This window comes from Uncinocarpus reesii, genomic scaffold, assembly GCF_000003515.1.
Source record: "Uncinocarpus reesii 1704 scaffold_3 genomic scaffold, whole genome shotgun sequence".
Taxonomy (NCBI): Eukaryota; Fungi; Ascomycota; class Eurotiomycetes; order Onygenales; family Onygenaceae; genus Uncinocarpus; species Uncinocarpus reesii.
In genome coordinates, this window is record NW_003052498.1 from 21,848 (window position 1) to 34,751 (window position 12,904).

Below are 12,904 nucleotides of genomic sequence, written 5' to 3' on the forward strand. Positions count from 1 at the left end.
CTAAGGCCGGCTCGCCGCACACAAACCAGTTTGCTCAACGCTGGACTTCTGCAACTTCACCTCCAACCCACCTCCCCGTACGCAGCACCCCAAGTCGACAATCCAGCACTCGAGTCGCCATGGTGAGTGTGACCAGCCCTGCTGATTCTGCCGCCCTTTCTAACCACCCGCAGTCGGAGGGAAAGGACAAGTCCAGCAACCCCATGCGGGAACTCCGCATCCAGAAACTCGTGCTCAACATTTCCGTGGGAGAGTCTGGCGACAGACTTACTCGTGCCGCCAAGGTGTTGGAGCAGCTGAGCGGCCAGACCCCAGTTTACAGTAAGACTGCACTGCTATCAATTTGCGCCGCCGGCGAATCGCCCGCTCACCGCGCTACTCTCTAGGCAAGGCTCGCTACACCGTCCGTACCTTTGGGATCCGTCGTAACGAGAAGATCGCTGTCCATGTCACCGTCCGCGGTCCCAAGGCTGAGGAGATCCTCGAGCGCGGACTCAAGGTCAAGGAATACGAACTGAGAAAGAGAAACTTCTCCGAAACTGGTAACTTTGGTTTCGGTATCAGCGAACACATCGATCTCGGTATCAAGTATGATCCTGCCATCGGTATCTACGGCATGGACTTCTACTGCTGCATGTGAGTCGCTCCACGGCTTTGAAGGGATCAAAGGATTGTCGAATTGATGCCGAGTGTTTTTTAGGACTCGCCCTGGTGAACGTATCGCCAAACGCAGACGATGCAAATCCCGGATCGGCGCTTCCCACCGCATCAACCAAGCCGAGACCGTGAAATGGTTTAAATCTAGATTCGAGGGTATTGTCAGATAAACTAGTTATGTGGGCTTACGGGACGTTTTCTCTACTTTTCTCCTCGACTGCTGATCTGGCAATGATTCGTTGTCTATTACGGGACTCATGGGCATAGGCATAGGCGCGCTAGCGGTTTCCAGCAACAGTCTTGAAAAATGAAACAAATAAATTTTTTCTTATGGCTCAACTTTTCAAAATGGAGGCTTCACGAAGGGTGTCGTCCGCTTAACCATTGTTGAAAACTTGACTTTGCCATATTTTCTGGGGTCTGTCCCAGTCGGCCTCATGGAGTTTGACGTTTCCCCATGCTCAGCATCGGGTTTTGACAACTCGTTTCTATCGTGTTCCTAGCCATCAAATGATGATCAGGGATATTTCATCCGTGCATCTTTGAATGTATCCACTGCGTGAGCCACCTCAGGCTACTCTCCATTTGAAATCAGGTGAGTTCCGTCGAGCTGACTCTTTCTCCTACGCCCATACGCTGTCAAGGCATCTTCCTCAATTTCCAGAAGCATTCCCATCGTAGCCTTAGATTTCGACGGCCAAGGCATTATAGGAAGCTCATACATAGAAAATGCATCTTACGTGGCACTTGACTTGATATCAATCATAACAGCAGACTTTCAAAATTGTTTTACAAAAAAATTATACCCTGTCAAGATCCATGAGAGCCCAGAGTAGCTCTGCAGCCAAATATCGTGGCTGGAAAGGAACTCTTCAAGCCAAAACTCAACAATCTGACCTCATATTCAGTTACATACAGGCGAGCAACGAAAGTGATCACGCCGCGACTTGTTCCCACAATGCAACACTGATCAAGGTATGTACTTTGAAACAAACGAGTATTAGTTACTCATGTCGAGGCACATGGTGTGGTCCCCGCGTGAACCTGTATGCATATCAGACCCTCAGTTTCGAAATGATGGCGAGAACGAGACTCACGTATCCCACCACCGAGTGAACCATCGTGCAGTCTGTGGGTTCGAACCAACAGGTTGTTCCCTCCAGCTTACCTTGCGTTGCCTTACACCCTCGTCCAGGGACGACCGTTTCTGGAATGTAAGCCCAGCATACCTCTGCTGACCTTCGAGAGTGGATGTACTGGGGCTAGCCCTACGATACGTCGTAAGGCCTGGTCGTGCTGCTGCCGCTGTCGGTGGACCAACCATACGCTGATCCTGTCCGGGGGACTCTGCTGGTGTCTGAGGGGGCGTTTTAGGCATTTCGGCTGGGGGAGGACGGTGTGGAGTTGCAGCGGTCACAGTGGGAGAGACTGGCGCAGACGAAGGCTGACTCTGTGCGCTCTGCATCGTTTCAGTTGATCCCTAGAAGGTGAGAGTTAGCAACTATCTCCAGCAAAACTTCCGATTGGCAATATCTGAACGGCGTTTGGGGCTAAACCGGCAATGCTGAGGAGTGCATACTCGTCTCAAATTCTGTGGTGACTGAGCATCATGATGCTGGCTTGAGTGATAATAATAGGGCGGCCCTCCACGAACCCATACCGGAGGATGCTCAGGACGGTCACCAGGATGTCCAGCCATGATAGCCACCTAGCTCGAATTTGATATATCAACAACAGCGATGATAGCTTGTATGAGCAACTCCGGGGGCATTGCAATCCAAGTCAACGGTAAGGGTGGCCTACATATATCAGAGTTCAACATTGACTTCCACCCTCAACCGGATATCTTCTTACTGCATATCTCTAGTGTGGCGGCTGAGCCAGATGCGGGGAAGTCCTGGTTGGAGTTTACGAACTACCCTGCAATGCATGTTGAGTGTCCTTCAAAGTACGAAGCGTCGTGGTGGGAAACCAGAGATCCGGGTGGCAGTTGGATGTATCTTGAAGGTCCCATCTGCGTTGGATGGATGTATATCCATACAAGACATCCTGCTACGCCTGACATCATGCTTGAAGGCTAATCAGCATCAACGGGGTTGCAGAGTAGCTCTCACAAACGGCAGTATCTTCTAATGATGATTCCCTCATCCTTCCAGGGGGTGGATTCTAGCGAAATTGAAGGGTGATAACCAAACATGATGCCTTGGAGCGCCGCAGCATCGTAGCTCTCGAAGTTCAACGGCAGCTAGTATAACTACATTGACTAACTCATAGACGAGACGCCTGTGAATGAAATAAAACAGTTGCTCGAAGCCAGAAGTTCCAGCGTGTTGACTCTGTAGTTACGTGAATGTTCGTTTGCTCGAAATTCCTTGGCGGCACACCTCCACCCAAAAAAAAAAAAAAAAAGTCGAGATGCCATCCCTCAGTCTCATCTCCTCTTCTCTCTCTAACACCGGTATCCGCTGCGCTCATCATGGACTCTGAACAGCCCCCGCATTCTGTCTTCGACACCATCCTCGTGCTGGATTTTGGCAGCCAGTAGTAAGTCATCCAGCAGCTCCCATGCATTCGCCCTGCTGACTCCCCTCCCTAGCTCCCATCTCATCATCCGAAGGTAGCTGCCTCAGTCTCAACCTCCAATTGAACTGCAAACTGACGTCCGTAGACTGGTCAGCCCTGCTCCCGACTCACTCCTGCGCCTCCCTTCCTAACTTGCTTCCAGAGAGAGCTCAATGTCTACTCCGAGATGGTTCCCTGGTACGTCCTCCCGGTCCATACCCCGCCATCGCTGCTCTAACCCGCGCTCCCCCCAGCACCCAGCGGCTGGCCGACCTCACCTGGAAGCCCAAGGGTATCATTCTCTCCGGCGGCCCTTATTCTGTCTACGAACAGGACGCCCCTCATGCCGACCCAGGTAAGCATCGACGTCCCGTCCTGCCGCAACCAGACCCCGCTCACCGCTTCGTCCCTCAGCATTCTTCGACCTCGGAGTCCCAATCCTGGGTATCTGCTACGGCATCCAGGAGATTGCTTACCGCCTTGACAAAGCCAACGTCACTGCCGGAACTGCCAGAGAATACGGCCATGCTGACCTCACCGGTAAGAGGCTCGACGATCAAGGCCACGTCGACCGCCTGTTCTCCGGCATCAAAGACAATACAAAGGTGTGGATGAGTCACGGCGACAAGCTCGTGAAGCTCCCCGAAGGCTTCCACACCATTGCGACCACTGCAAACTCCGAGTATGCTGCGATCGCTCACCAAACCAAACCCATCTATGGAATCCAATTCCACCCCGAGGTCACTCATACCCCGGATGGTACCCATCTCATCAGAAATTTTGCGGTTGACATCTGCGGTGCTGGCCAGAATTGGACCATGGCCAAATTTGTTGACCAAGAAATCACACGTATCCGCAAGCTAGTCGGAGAGACAGATCATGTCCTCGGTGCTGTCAGTGGCGGCGTCGACTCAACGGTTGCTTCAAAGTTGATGAAGGAGGCAATTGGGGACCGCTTTCATGCTGTTCTTGTTGATAACGGATGCATGCGTCTCAACGAATGCCAACAGGTTCATGATACCTTGGGCAAGCATTTAGGGATCAACTTGACCGTGATTGATGCATCCAAACAGTTCCTGGATGGTCTTAAGGGAGTCACGGATCCGGAAAAGAAGCGAAAATTCATTGGCGGAAAGTTCATTGATGTTTTTGAAGAAGAGGCCCTCAGGATCGAAGCCAAGGTTGAGCACACTGGCGCGAAAGTCAAGTGGTTTCTCCAGGGCACTCTGTACCCCGGTAAGTTGGAAAATACACTAGCTTTCCAAAATGCCCCATGCTCTCCTTCTAACGGTAAAAGATGTGATTGAGAGCCTTTCTTTCAAGGGTCCCAGTGCGACCATTAAAACACACCACAATGTCGGAGCGCTTCCTAAGGTTAGTGGGCTCTCTACAAACAACCCCCTTTTCTAACATCATTCCCTCTAGAGAATGCAAGAAGGAGCTGGTTTGAAACTGATTGAGCCCCTTCGGGAGCTCTTCAAGGACGAAGTTCGTCAATTGGGCAGAGAGCTTGGGATCCATAACGATCTGGTTATGAGACACCGTGAGTGACTGCCCTATACGTCTTTCGACCGCTTTTAGTTGTTGACGTGGCCATTGTATAGCTTTCCCGGGCCCTGGCATCGCCATCCGGTAAGTGGACCAAGGATGCTTAATTACTCCATGAGTACCTAACAATTTTCGTTTCTTCAAGAGTCCTGGGTGAAGTTACTCCAGAGCGCGTCGAGATTGCAAGACAGGCTGATCATATTTTCATCTCTATGATCCGTGAGGCTGGGCTCTATGACAAAATCGCCCAAGCTTATGCGGCTTTGGATCCAACCAGGGCAGTTGGTGTCATGGTATGTATTTATCCCTCTTTTGATTTCTTCTTTTTGGCGAGATACTAAACTTTATTAGGGTGACAAACGAGTCCACGCCGAGATGATTATCCTTAGGGCAGTTGAGACCACGGACTGTATGAGAAAGCCCGGTTTGAAATATTGTTGTTATCCGAACAATGCTAATTATATACCTAGTCATGACGTGTACTGCATACCCTTTCTCCCACGAATTTCTCTCGCGGGCGTCAACAAGGATCATTAATGAAATCCACGGTGGTACGTCTAACCCTCAAGATAGAAAATTCAGCCGGTTCACAAAGATATTTTCTAACATGCAATGTAGTTTCCCGAGTCCTTTATGACATTTCCTCTAAAGTAAGTGCTCTATCAAAGTAATCTCAGTCTGGGATGGCGTTTCTAACGGCCTACCAGCCTCCAGCGACTATTGAAATGGAATAAGGGTGATAAAGCCATGAATGAGTTTACTTGCAGCCAGCCATCCACGAAACTGATTATAGGTTAAGACCGATTCGGAGGCACAACTGGGCGTTCCATTTGTATGGGATCACATTGCTCTCTTGATTTCTGGTCATGGACTTTTGAGAATCTAACGGAGTTTAAAAGCATTCGGTTTCGATGGTCGTCGTATTCATATATCCTCGTCGATTTTGAAAGTTGAGCAATGTCTAATAAATTCGCAGATAATAACCGGGATTAGCATCAGTGTTCACGCCCTGGCTTCCAGGAAGCCCTCTAGACTATGAAATTGCTTGCACGCTTTGATTCAGTGTCCCAGCATCATTGTTTCTCATGCGTACAGAGAGGACAGCACCACCAGAAATTCTTGCCGCCCCGAGTTCATCCTCATTTATAGTATTCAGGATGATGCGTTGGTTTCAGCATCATTGAATATATGCAACAACTAGGCTATGATGCATCCTCCATGATTACCTTGTTCAGCACATTTAGATGATAACCATGATTTGAACTAGAAAGCATTTCATGCCCTAGGGCAGCTCGAGCCACCCAATTTGTTGACATAATAGTCAAGCAAATATAGTACATGCTTCTTGCGGAGCCTTAAGCTCCATCTTGCGGGCAAGTCCATTCGTTCATCATAAGCAGCAAGATGCAACTAAACCAACTCAAAAGATACAAGAATAGTTTATGGATATCAATCCTATAATTAGTCATAAAGCAAGAGGCAAAGAAGCATGAATATCACATCAAGGCTCAACAAAGCCTATCATCACAAGTGCACACCGGCCGTAACTCGCCAAAATCCCATAAGCCTTGTTCAGCCTGTAGAGCCTACCATGGATTGTTATCGTTGGTCGCCATGTAATAGAGCGCACGCCGACGCTTGACCCAACTGATAATGTCATTCGCAGCAGCGCGTGAGTCTGCGTGGTCATAGTAGTCGGTCAATTTAAAACCGTAGATAATGCCGTCGACATGTGCCTTTCCCAGGAGCTGGTCAACTAGGCGGCCTTGATTGACCGTGCTGGTCCACGCGAAAACCTTCCCGAGCTTCCCTTTGCGACGCAAGTCGGCGCCCTGTCGTAGCTCCGTGCAGGTATACCAATCCTTCTCAGTGCAGTCGCCGAAGCCTTTGTCAAGGTAGGTATCGCCATAATCCATGACTCGCTGGTGCTTTGAAACCTTCGGTGCGGTGCCTTCAAACAGCTTCAGAACCTTGGTGGTCGCGCCGTTAAGGGAGATGGCCTCCCTGTCATTCAAGTTGTTACGTATCGTCTTGAACGCGCGACTGTCTTCCGCTTTGTAAAACCCGTAAAGGACGCGGATGCCTTGTTTTTCCAGTATATCGCGGCATAACTGCTGGATTGCCTCGATAGAGCACCCCTGATTCTTAACGCAGGCATCCGGGTTTTTGAAATCTAGCCAGACAAAGGTCACCGTTTTCCCTCGCTTCCGCTCTGCCGCAAAAGTTTCAAAGATCTTGCGCGCACTATCACCCGCTTTCCGGCCATTCGTGCAGTCGTGGTTTGCCCACCAACCTTCTCCAATGCTATCGGCGCACATATCCACTTCAAAGGCATTGGCGCCATGAGAGATGGCGTCTTTGATGCCACCAACGGTCACAACCCGATGTGCGATGGCGTAGATCGGTCGGCGATAACGAAGAAACGGGGGCAACAAGCGGGCTACCTCAGGCTTGAGCCCCTTATCAGGAGGGGCCCAGGCTGGATCAGCGACGACTTGACTGCTCAGCAATGCCAGCGAGATCAGAGAGGATAACAACATTGTTTTGCGCTTTTTCCGGCTGTATTATCAGGGAGGAAATGAATCGAAACGCGAGAATGCCCTCTGAATAAATAGGGAGGGTAGCGAAGCAGAGTGCGGCAGTGTAAGTTGGATTAGTAGGCGAGGCATTGCTCAGTATATGTATAAAGCGCACCGTGCCAGCACGGCAGTTATACTCCCTGAATGCATTGCTGATGATAGCCAAACACCTTTTGAACCTCGTATTGACTGCGGAGGCGCAAAGGCGAATAGTGGCAGGGCCCCTGACTAGTTATTCCAACAGCGGGTGACGAAAGTCCAGAAAAAGAAACCAACAGTTAAATATGCCGCCCGTCACCTGGCGAGTGGTCCTGGGATGGCATCATCAGTGATCATTATCTTCCTCAGCACATTGAAACTTAGCTTGGCGTCATCCTTCAGGATCTAACCATGAAAGGAGCAACCTGTGGGATAATATCCGATTGATATTGGCCGCTGCTGGTGTTTCGCTTATAGTAATTATTTGATCCTTATTAGTACGTTAGTTACCTCATTGTTGAGTTATTGCAAGCGGCTGATGTATGTATTATTGCATCGCCGTGCTTCCCCAAGACTCGCTCAGGGTCCTCGAATGCTGTTTAATCGCGCGAAACACATTCCACACGGCAGTCACCCTTATTGTTGAATATCTGACTGTAGGATTTGTGAGTAGTTACCTGACAATAGGCAGGATTCGCATTGGGAGGGAATGAAAAGAAGTGCCAGGCAACAGGCTTTGAATAACAGTCATGATGAGAGAGAGAACGTGGTTGTATTCTTTCCAGCAGACTGATCAAGTGTACTCAGGGGCTCTAAAACCGTCAGGCGCCTTTGTCTCATGCTACTTGTCAGTTCCTGTTGATATGCTTGATTTGCCAGGTAACTACTCCATAGTTAGCCATGCTATCCAACCAGGCCAAATCAAACATTAAATTGACACAATCAGCTCGCACAGGGCTCTACCCATATTGAGTGAGGATTTGCAAATGTTCAGGTTCTGCGAGCATCTCCAAAGAATCTCTCCATCTTTAATATCTTTAGGGGAATTTATATTGGCGGTTTCAGAGAAACCTATAACCATGTTTACAAACAGGTCATAACAAGCCGTCTTAGCTTGTTGGGTACAACTAGTTAGTTATAGACAAAAATGCACAAAATAGCAATATTTGCCAACAAGCTGAAAATTTTTTAATACTCCATACAAAATCCAAAAATTTTTGCTGTCGACAAGAACCACCAAGGCTAGGCAAAAGCAAGCACTCTTAGACCTTGTGGATGGTGCAAACAAGATCCTGCCCATCCACAGAATCTCCCTCCTTCACAAGCAGTCCAGAGATGGTGCCGTGATGGGGTGCAGAAATAACCATTTCCTAAACACCACAGTTAGTTTCAGCTCTTTTTCATTACAGGGGCCATATCAATCCTGCTTACCATCTTCATCGCACTGAGAACAGCAATTGGATCTCCCTTCTTCACTTCCAACCCATCGTGAACCCGAATCTCCACTACAACACCGCTCATCGGTGCGCCAACTTGGCTGCTATTATTGGGGTCGGCCTTTGGTCGGCTCGTGTTGTCGACAGCAGCGAGAATATCGTCCACAGCCACCTGTCTAACTTCACCGTTCATCTCGTAAAAGACCTCACGCTGGCCGGTTTGCTCGGAAAGTGGTCCAACCGCTAATAACTTCAGGATCAGGACCTTGCCCTGCTCGAGCTCAACGGAGAACTCTTCGCCGATTTCGGGCCGGGAGAGGAAGTATTTGGTGGGGAGAACAGAGAGATCGCCGTATTTGGCCACAAAGTTGCGGTAGTCTTCGTAGACCTTGGGATACATGGCGTAACTGGCAACGTCGCATTCGGTCGCAGTGCTGTATTTCTCCTTCAAATCTGCCTTAATCTTGGCCAAGTCTAGAGGTTCAAGATGCAAGCCGGGGCGGCTGTCTAACTTGCGACGGTCACGGAGAGCCTTGGAGCGAAGCGGCTCAGGGAAGCCCCCGTACGGCTGGCCCATGAGGCCCTCGAGGAATTCGAGAACGGACCCGGGGAAATCGAGCTCACCGGCCCGGGCAATGACATCGTCCGGCGTCAGCTTATTCGAGACCATGAACTGGGCCAGGTCACCCACAACCTTCGAGGTGGGAGTGACCTTGACGATATCGCCTAACAAATCGTTGGCTTGCTTATACGCCTTCTTGGTTTCAGCCCATTGGGTCCCAAGGCCCAGCTGGTGAGCCTGGAAGATCAAATTGGTGAGCTGACCGCCGGGAATCTCGTGTTCGTACACCTCGGGATCGGGACCGGTCAATCCAGCCTCGAATGGCGAGTACAGGAGACGCAGCTGCGCCCAATAAGAGTCGATAGCACGGACATTTCGGATATCAAGTTTGGGGTCAAACTCGGTGCCTTCCAGGGAAGCCAGGATCGCACCAACGCTGGGCTGTGAGGTCATGCCGGACATGCTGTCAGTAGCGGCGTCGACAGCGTCCGCACCTGCCTTGGCGCAAGCGGCCATGGAGGCCACACCGGTGCCCGCCGAGTCGTGGGTGTGGACATGAATGGGAAGATCCGGGTACTTTTCGCGAATAGCTCCAATGAGCATGGTGGCGGCCTGGGGCTTCAGCACGCCGGCCATGTCCTTGATTCCGAGAACGTGAGTGCCGAGGGCGACGATCTTGTCGACGAGGTCCAGATAGTACTGGAGATTGTACTTCTTGTTGGGGTTCAACATGTCGCCGCTGTAGCAGAGTGTGCCTTCAACCACACCACCCGCCGCGTGAACGGCCTTCATGCCGACTTCCAGCTGGTTTATATCGTTCAGGGCGTCAAAGACACGGAAGATATCGACACCGTACTTCTTCGCTTGCTTGCAGAAGTGGTAGATGGCATTATCGGGAAGGCTATGCCCGGTCAGAAAGAAAAAAAAAAAAGGGGGGGAAGGGGGGGTTTGGAAATCAACTTACGACGAGTAGGCCACACCATTGGCGCCACGAAGCAGCATCTGAAAGGGAATGTTCGGGACGGCCTTGCGCAGCTTGCGGAGTCGGTCCCACGGGTCTTCGTACAGGAATCGCATGGCGACGTCAAAGGTGGCACCGCCCCAGCATTCCAGACTGTACGCGTTGCTGTACGCATAGCTCGTCTCCTTGGCGATGTTGACCAGATCCACTGTCCGGACCCGGGTAGCCAGGAGCGACTGATGCGCATCACGCCAGGTGGTATCCATGATCAAGCAGCCCTTGTTGGCACGCACGGCCTTGGCGAAGCCTGCGGGCCCTTGCTCGTCGAGGATCTGCTTCCATCCGCGGGTGCACGGCACCGAGACGTCGACGGGCGTCCCGCGCGCATCGACAATGGTCGGCATGCTGATGGGGCCCTTGAACTTGGGTTCGCCGATCTGGCCCTTGATGCGGCTGCCGTTGACAGCCACATCGCCTAGGTAGGCGAGCAGTTTCTGAGCACGGTTCTGGCTGCCGATGAGGGAGAAGAGCTCGGGGGTATCGTCGATGAAGGTGGTCCAGCAGGTGCCCTGGATGAAGGTCGGGTGGGTCAGGAGAGACGCCAAAAAGGGGATGTTGGTCTTGACGCCCCGGACGCGGAACTCCACCAAGGCGCGGAGCATCTTGCGGCGGGCGATCTCGTAGGTCGAGCCCAGACACGTGCATTTGACCAGCATGGAGTCGTAGTGCGGCGTGATGATAGCGCCTGCAAACCCGTTACCGCCATCGAGACGGACGCCGTTGCCGCCGGCGGAGCGGTAGACCTCGATCTTGCCGGTGTCGGGCTGGAAGCCCTTGGTGGGGTCCTCGGTGCTGATGCGGCACTGGATGGCGAAGCCGCGGGTGGAGATGCGCTCCTGAGTGAGGCCGAGCTGCTCAAAGGCTGGCGCCGGCGGCGATCTGGATCTGCGCGGCCACGATGTCAATGCCGGTGATCTCCTCGGTGATGGTGTGCTCGACCTGGATGCGAGGGTTGATCTCGATAAAGTAGTAGCGGTTCTGCTGGTCGACGAGGAACTCGGCAGTGCCGGCGTTGCGATAGTTGACGGACCGGGCCAGGCGGACGGCGTCTGTGAGGATGCTGTCGCGCACGTCGACGGGCAGGTCTTTGGCGGGGGCCAACTCAACGACCTTTTGGTGGCGGCGCTGGACACTGCAGTCGCGCTCGTACAGGTGGACGACGTTGCCGTGGTTGTCCCCCAGCAGCTGGACCTCGATGTGCTTGGGCTTGTCGAGGAAGCGCTCGACGAAGACGGTCCCGTTGCCAAAAGCGGCCTTGGCCTCGGAGGTAGCGCGCTCAAAGGCGTCGCGGAGGGATTCCTGGTCACGGACGACGCGCATGCCGCGGCCGCCGCCCCCAAAGGCGGCCTTGATGATGATGGGGAAGCCGTACTGGTCGGTGAAGGCCCGGACCTCGTCGTAGCGGGAGACGGGGCCCTCGGTGCCGGGGACGACGGGGACGTTGCACTTGATGGCGAGGCGGCGGGCGGAGACCTTGTCGCCCAGGGCGTCGATGGTATCGGGGGTGGGACCGACAAAGACCATGCCGGCGCGCTCGACCTTGCGGGCAAAGTCGGCGTTCTCGGAGAGGAAGCCATAGCCGGGGTGGATGAGGTGGACGCCGTGCTGGACGGCAATGCGGATGATCTCGTCGCCGGCGAGGTAGGCGCCAACGGGGGTGTACTGGCCGCGGGCGCCAATCATGTAGGCCTCGTCCGCCTTTTGGCGGTGCATGCTGAGGCGGTCTTCATAGGAGTAGACGGCGACGGTTTGCAGGGACAGCTCGTGGGCGGTGCGGAAGATGCGGATGGGGATCTCGCCGCGGTTGGCAACGAGGATCTTGTGGAACTGGATGATGGTGGAATTGGCGCGCAGGCGGCGGTGGACGGAGTGCTCGAAGTTGGAGGGCGAGTGGTCCTCGACGGCCTCGTCGTGGGGGGGGCACCCTGGTCGGGAGGGAGTGGACGGCGGAGGGGAGAAGGTCCGCCGGAGAGAGAGGAGAGGGAGATGGAGAGAGAGAGAGGAGAGGGAGAGATGTAGATATATATATAAGAGAGAGAGAATCAATTGACAAGAAGAAGAAGAGAAAAAGAGAAAAAGAGAAGATGGACGAAGAGAAGAAGATGAAGTGAGGTTGAAGTTGGGAAAAGCAGGAAGGTGGGGTAGTAGCCCGTGACTAATGGGGGAGTTGGGGAAAAGCGACAAGGCCCCCGGGTGAGCTAACGTTTGCGGTGCCTGCGCTGGCCCGCTGGCTGTGCTGGAGTTAGCAAGTCCCCTGGCGGCCCTCGGCCGCTCCCCGTTGGGATATCAAAGATGTCCGACTGCCTGCGTCGCACCAGCTCCAGCTGCAGCAGCCAGCATCCCAGCATCCCAGCATGATGGCAGTCTGTCGCTCTGATCCCAGCGGCTGCCGTCGGGCCGAGACCGAGCGCATGCGCCTCCGACGTCATGCTCGACATTTCTCCGAACGGGCAAACAAAGCGAGAAGCGAAGATGAAAGCAGCGGAAAAGACGAAAACGCACCGCGATGGCGTCAACCGCGACGATATCGGACCGCCGCCCCCCTGATTGCGTTGGTCAT

General features: G+C 52.9%; 5 protein-coding genes across 5 annotated transcripts; 2 read left to right on the forward strand and 3 right to left on the reverse strand.

Moving 5' to 3' along the window:
* Nucleotides 1-119: 119 nt before the first annotated feature.
* Nucleotides 120-640, forward strand: UREG_04745 (60S ribosomal protein L11; the record flags this gene model as incomplete). Its single annotated transcript, XM_002584010.1, has 3 exons — nucleotides 120-122; nucleotides 174-321; nucleotides 387-640. The coding sequence occupies 3 exons, from the start codon at nucleotides 120-122 to the stop codon at nucleotides 638-640; spliced, it is 405 nt and encodes a 134-aa protein (XP_002584056.1).
* Nucleotides 641-1,750: 1,110 nt separating this feature from the next.
* On the reverse strand, nucleotides 1,751-2,356 carry UREG_04746 (uncharacterized protein; the record flags this gene model as incomplete). The annotated part of the gene is made up of 2 exons (XM_002584011.1): nucleotides 1,751-2,137; nucleotides 2,318-2,356. 2 exons carry the CDS (start codon nucleotides 2,354-2,356, stop codon nucleotides 1,751-1,753), a joined length of 426 nt encoding a protein of 141 aa, XP_002584057.1.
* A 777-nt stretch (nucleotides 2,357-3,133) lies between these two features.
* On the forward strand, nucleotides 3,134-5,501 carry UREG_04747 (GMP synthase; the record flags this gene model as incomplete). The annotated part of the gene is made up of 11 exons (XM_002584012.1): nucleotides 3,134-3,201; nucleotides 3,474-3,511; nucleotides 3,580-4,455; nucleotides 4,517-4,593; nucleotides 4,645-4,762; nucleotides 4,824-4,851; nucleotides 4,913-5,060; nucleotides 5,119-5,176; nucleotides 5,238-5,318; nucleotides 5,386-5,417; nucleotides 5,445-5,501. 11 exons carry the CDS (start codon nucleotides 3,134-3,136, stop codon nucleotides 5,499-5,501), a joined length of 1,581 nt encoding a protein of 526 aa, XP_002584058.1.
* A 621-nt stretch (nucleotides 5,502-6,122) lies between these two features.
* Nucleotides 6,123-7,307, reverse strand: UREG_04748 (uncharacterized protein; the record flags this gene model as incomplete). The annotated part of the gene is made up of 2 exons (XM_002584013.1): nucleotides 6,123-6,222; nucleotides 6,358-7,307. 2 exons carry the CDS (start codon nucleotides 7,305-7,307, stop codon nucleotides 6,123-6,125), a joined length of 1,050 nt encoding a protein of 349 aa, XP_002584059.1.
* A 1,280-nt stretch (nucleotides 7,308-8,587) lies between these two features.
* UREG_04749 (pyruvate carboxylase) lies at nucleotides 8,588-12,700 on the reverse strand (the record flags this gene model as incomplete). Its single annotated transcript, XM_002584014.1, has 5 exons — nucleotides 8,588-8,695; nucleotides 8,757-10,224; nucleotides 10,288-11,223; nucleotides 11,375-12,580; nucleotides 12,660-12,700. The coding sequence occupies 5 exons, from the start codon at nucleotides 12,698-12,700 to the stop codon at nucleotides 8,588-8,590; spliced, it is 3,759 nt and encodes a 1,252-aa protein (XP_002584060.1).
* Nucleotides 12,701-12,904: the final 204 nt, after the last annotated feature.